Here is a 6,000-nt window from a genome sequence, read left to right as displayed (position 1 = left end):
TTTTTTTTTCCCTTCCCTTCTTTACATCTGCTCGGTTCGAACAGTAGAGATACCAGGCAGGATAGTAGGATGCTCCTCTTGTGGGATGTTGGAAAGCAGGGCGGCCTCCAGTGTAGGTAACCTCGGTTTTCATGAAATATTGAGGCCCTGGTTAAGAGAAAAAAGGAAGTACTTAGCAAGTATAGGCAAGTAGGAACAAATGAGGTGTGTATGGAGTATAAGAAATGCAAGAGAACACTTAAGAAAGAAATCAGGAGGGCGAAAAGAAGGCTTGAAGTTGCCCTAGCAAACAAGGTGAGGAAGAATCCCAGGGGATTCTACAGATATGATAAGAGCAAAAGGATTGCAAAGGACAAAACTGGTCCTCTGCAAGACCAGAATGGTGATCCATGTGTGGAGCAAGAATAGATGAATTCTTTGCTCTGTAGTTACTCAGGAGATGGTCACAGAGTCTACACAAGGGAGGCAAAGCAATATCAACTTCATGGACCTTGTACAGATTACAGAGGAGATGTTTGCTACCCTGAGGCAAATCAGGGTGGATAAATCCCCAGGGCCCTACAAGGTGTTCCCTCGGACCATACGGGAGGCAAATGCAGAAATTGCCAGGGCCCTAGCAGAGATATTTAAATCATCCTTGGCGACAAAGGTTTTGAGGATAGCCAATGTTGCTCTGCTGTATAAAAGAGGCCCTAAACATAAACTAGGAAATTATAGGCTGGTGACTCTGACATCAGTTGTGGGAAAGTAATGGGAAGATATTCTAAAGGACCGGATATGTAAGTATTTGGATAGACATGGACTGTTTTGGGATAGTCAGCATGGCTTTGTGCATGTCTGACCAACCTTATAGAGCTTTTCAAGGAAGTTACCAGGAAAGTGGATGAAGGCAAGGCAGTAGATGTTGTCTATATGGACTTTAGTAAGGATATGACAAAATCCCGCATGAGAGGCTGGACAAGAAGGTTCAGTCACTCAGCATTCAGGATGAGGTAGTAAATTGGATTAGACATTGGCTTTGTTGGAAAAGCCAGAGTGTGGTAGTACAGAGTTGTCTCTCTGACTGGAGGCCTGTGAATGGTGGAGTGCCACAGGGATCGGTGTTGTGTCCTTTGTTGTTTGTCATTTATATCAATGATCTGGATGATAATGTGGTTAACTGAATCAGCAATTTGCATGTGGTGACGTGTATGTAAATAAATTTTACTTTGAATTTTGAAGGTGTTGGAGAGCCATGCCTTGGTCCACTGACAGTGCTGTTGGGGAGAGATAGTCAGAGTCCTATATTAGAGAACTAGGCCGCTACACCTATCCAGTCCTTGCCAGCCTGGTCTTCTGCCCAGTTCCATCTACCTGGACCCAGACCATAGCCTTCCACATCCCTCTCAGCCATGTACCTATCCAAATTTCTCTTAAATGTTATAACTGAACCTGCATCCACCACTAACTATAGTGAGAGATCTGTGTACACCAAAGGTGAGCACAGTGAGGTGTTATGGTGAGGGGGCAGTGTACAGTCAAGTGAAAGTGAAGGATTATGTACAATGTGGTTACAGTGTCTGTATACAGTGAGAGGTTATAATTGTCTCTGTGTCCAGTGAGGGTTTAAGCTGAGGTCTGTGTACAGTGAGGAGATAATAGTGAGGGCAGTGTACAGTGAGGTTCTATAAGGAGCTATGTACAGTGTGGGGTGAAAGAGGATTATAATTAGGGCTGTGTACAGTGATCAGTTACAGTGAGGGGATTGTGTACAGTGAGGGGTTATAGTGGGGTCTGTATACTCTGAAGGGTTATAGTGGACCTGTATACAGTGAGGGATTAAAGTGGGGTCTGTGTTCAGTGAAGGGGTTATAGTGGGGGCCTGTGTACTGCGAGGTCCTGTGTGCAGCGAGGAGTTATAGTGAGGTCTGTGTACAGCGAAGGGATTATAGTGGGGGCCTGTGTATAGTGAGGGGTTATAGTGGGGTCTGTGTACAGTGAGGGGTTACAGTGGGGTCTGTGTATAGTGAGGGGTTATAGTGGGGTCTGTGTACAGTGAGGGGTTACAGTGGGGTCTGTGTACAGTGAAGGGGTTACAGTGAGGGCCTGTGTATAATGAGGGGTTATAGTGGGGTCTTTGTACAATGAGGGGTTACAGTGGGGTCTGTGTATAGTGAGGGGTTACAGTGGGGGCCTATGTATAGTGAGGGGTTATAGTGGGGTCTGTGTACAATGAGGGGTTACAGTGGGGTCTGTGTACAGTGAGCATAGTGGAGGGTTGTGTACAGTGAGGGGTTATACTGAGGGATGCAGACAGTGAGGGGTTACAGTGGGGTCTGTGTACAGTGAGGGGTTATAGTGGGGTCTGTAGGTTTACAGTGGGGTCTGGTACAGTCAGCGGTTATATTGAAGGGGTTGTGAACAAAGAAGGGTCTGTTACAGTGAGAGTTTCTAATGAGAGGGCTCTGTACAATGAGGGGTTATAGTGACTGATGTGTACAATGCGCAGTATATTAGGGGCCATGGACAACAAAGTAATACAGTGGGGTTGTATACAGTAAGGGGTCATAGTGAAGACTGTGTACAATGAGTACAAGTATACTGTAAAGTCAACTGTTTAATCTTTCCCTAGTCTGCTAAATTTCTCCAACATTTTGTGTGTGTTGCTCTGGGTTTCCAACATCTGCAGATTTTCTCCTCTTAAGTTCAAGCTGATTATCATCTGTACATATGTACAACCAAATAGAGACAATGCTCCTCTGGTGCACCCACATATCACACACAGCACGTAAAACAAAATAAAGCATTACCACACGTAAGTTAATAAATTAATTCAAAACGCATATACTGCTCAACAGAGGCGAATAGTAAAATGCAAAGACTCAACAGTACAGTAAACAGCTCTCTGTCCAAGAGGCAAGACCTCGGTGGTGGCAGGGTACTCATTAGTTTTGTAGCCTGAGGGAAGAAGCTGTTGCTCATTTTAGCAGCCCTTGTCCCGAAACTCCTGTACCTGGGTGGCAGGGATCCGCACAGTACAGAACTTTTAATGTACCCCGAAATGTGTATACGTATCCATCACGGTAGACATGCCTCACAAAACTCTCCAATGCCCCACTGTTCAGATCCCTTTCTTTAGTTAAACCCTCACTCTCACCCCGAATGGGTACTCTCTCTACTCCCTCCATCACATCCCTTCACTATAACCTCACTCACTGTAACCACCCGCCCGCCCATTACAAACACCTCCCTGCTTCGATAGTGGCATTCATTTCCCGAGACGCTTCGCAACTTCCCCGCGCATGCGCACGAGACAGCCTAGTGAACGCGGCGCCCGTCGGAAGTTGTAGTCCGTTCCCTACTCCCGGTAGGCTTCGCGCGGCCGGGGCGGGGCTGAGGGAGGCCTGCGGCCTGCGGCGGGATGCGGAGCCTGGAGGTAGACGGCCGGCGCTGAGACCCACCGTGCCCGGCAGAGCCACAGCGCGGAGGGGGAGGCCGCGGCCCCCGCAACATGAGCGGCAGCCGGCCCCGAACGAGCGCCTGGGCCGAGGCGGCCTCGGGGTCCGGCGTCAAAACTCGTGAGTTCGGGGGGGGGGGTGATGGTGGTGGTGGGTGGGAAGAGGGAGGGTGAGGCGGTGGGAGGGACGTAGGTGTAATAGGAGGCAGTGAGCGATGAGGGTTGGATGGGAGGGAGGTCCTGGGGAAGTGGTGGTGGGGGAGGGAGGTAGAGGGAAGGGAAGGGAGGGAGTTTGAGGGGCGGGTGAGAGGGGTTGAGAGTTACACAGAGGGATGGGAGGGGCGAAGGATGTCGAGGGGCAGTGTGAGAGGGAGGGAGAGAGGTAGAGGGAACTGAAGGGAGGGGCGAAGGAAGTTAAGGGGTGTTGGGAGAGGGTGAGGGATGTAGGCTGTGGGAGGGGGAGAGAGAGAGTGTTGGCGGAGTTGTGTCTTTAGATGAATCTTTGACTAGGTCAGTCGCCCACTGTGGCTGATCCAGCTGAGTTTCTGGTGATGGAGGGAACTCGGTGATGGAGTTCAGGGGTAGTTGGTAGGACTTCCTCTTGTTGGGGATGACACCCTGGCACTCAGTGGCACGAGAGTGTCACTTGTCTCCCTGTGCCTGGATGCTGTCTGGGTCTTGTTGGGTACAGACATAGGCTGCTACTTCTATGAATGGAACTGAACAGTGATATCCTGGGTCTGGGGTGATTGTGTGAGGTGTGACCCCTGCCACTGGAGTACTCTCCTTTTGATCAGAATTGGTTTCTGTCATGTACCAAGATGCAACAAAACGTGTCTCTTACATAGATCAGATCATTACACAGTGCATTAAGATAGAATGAGTTAGATAACAATGCAGAATAAAGTGTAACAGCTACAGAGAAGGTGCAGTGCAGGTAAACAATAAGTTGCAAGATCATAAAATCCAAGATTGTTTAATGCCATTTCCAGTAGACATGTGTAAAGGAAACAGAATAATTGTTACTCCAGATCCAGAAAGTAGAGGGAAAGTTTGTGAGGCCAAGAGTTCATCTTATCATACCTGGGAACCATTCAAAGCTTTTATAACAGCATGCTACAAGCTGTCAGTGAGCCTGGTATTTTAGGCCTTTGTTTCTTTTGCTGAATAGAATATTGAAAGTAGTTTCCTGACGAAGGGTCTCGGCCTGAAACGTCGACTGTACCTCCTCCTAGAGATGCTGCCTGGCCTGCTGCGTTCACCAGCAACTTTGATGTGTGTTGCTTGAATTTCCAGCATCTGCAGAATTCCTCGTGTTTGAGAGGACAAATAAATCAGTCTTAATTAAATGGTGGAGCAGACTCAATGGGCTGAATGGCCTAATTCTGCTCATGTTTTATAGTATTGCTGTGATATTGTGTTCAATTGAATATATATATGCCAAATTCTATCCAACCTTGTCTTAATTATATTTATTGAGGTAGCCTCCACTGTTTCATTGGGCAGAGAATTCCACAGATTCACCACGTTTTGGGAAAAGCAGTTCCTTCTTGTCTCCGTCCTAAATTTACTCCCCCTAATCTTGAGGCTATGTCCCCCTGTTCTAGTCTCAGACTAGAAGATTTTGTTACAAATACGTTTGTGTGTATGTGTAAGAAGCAGGGGTGATAGAGAATGCAGACATGGGGAGAGTAGCTGTTTGTAGCTCTTAATGAATGGGTGTGCACAGTACACCCAGCTGGGCACCCACCCAGCCCGTGATTGTAGTTTGAGAGGGAGGAAGAGGGGCACAGAAGAAACATTGAAGTACACCTTTCCCACCTGGCAGGTCCCTGAAGCACATGGCAAATCCATCCTACCCATGTCCTGAAAGCTCATCTGTACTTCATGCTATACGTCGAACAGGACAGCATTGTACAGGCCCTTTGGTCCACAATGTTGAATAACCCTTTAAACCTACTCCAAGATCGATTGAGCTCTTCCCTCCCACATATTCCATTTTTCTTTCATCCTTTCCACCTTTATAAGAATCACTTAAATGTTCTTAAATTATCTGCCTCTACTACCACCCTATCAATTTGCATGACAGCTATGAGGGATCTGTGGGTGTGGACCCCCAAGATCCCTCTGTTCCTCCACACTGCTAAGAATCCTGCCATTAACATTCAAATTTGACTTTACAAATGAATCACTTCACACTTTTCCAGGTTGAATTCAATCTGCAACTACTCAGCCCAGCTATGCATCCTGTCAATGTTCTGATGTAGCTTGCAAACTTCTACGCTACCCACAGCACCTCCAACTTTTGTGTCATTTGCAAATTTACTAACGCCCCCCCTCCTCCCCCACCCCCAGTGGATCGGCTGTTTTGTAATCTGGGGAGGACGTGCTTCTGATTTCTTCCTCTTCCACCTATGTGTGTGTCACCTTGGCAACACTGTTATTACTTTCCTGATTGGTCTTGGATTGAGCTGATCATCTGCTTTTGATTGGTTTATCTCTTTCTTGGCTGCCCCAATGCCTACCCTTCCCCACCCAACTGCTAGCGTAAAGTTCAAGGGTGC

General features: G+C 47.5%; 1 protein-coding gene across 1 annotated transcript in view; it reads left to right on the top strand.

Moving 5' to 3' along the window:
• Positions 1–3,350: 3,350 nt before the first annotated feature.
• The window catches only part of LOC140201725 (glycogen synthase kinase-3 beta-like), a 73,856-nt gene continuing 71,206 nt past the window's right edge, over positions 3,351–6,000 (top strand). The window contains exon 1 of the mRNA XM_072266305.1: positions 3,351–3,557. Within this exon, the coding sequence (XP_072122406.1) occupies positions 3,491–3,557 (67 nt within the window). The 5' untranslated portion in view covers positions 3,351–3,490. The remainder of the gene's footprint in view (positions 3,558–6,000) is intronic.

This window comes from Mobula birostris, chromosome 8, assembly GCF_030028105.1.
Source record: "Mobula birostris isolate sMobBir1 chromosome 8, sMobBir1.hap1, whole genome shotgun sequence".
NCBI classification, from domain to species: domain Eukaryota; kingdom Metazoa; phylum Chordata; class Chondrichthyes; order Myliobatiformes; family Myliobatidae; genus Mobula; species Mobula birostris.
Note: the sequence above shows the minus strand (reverse complement) of the source record. Positions and strands in the feature narration are given on the sequence as shown.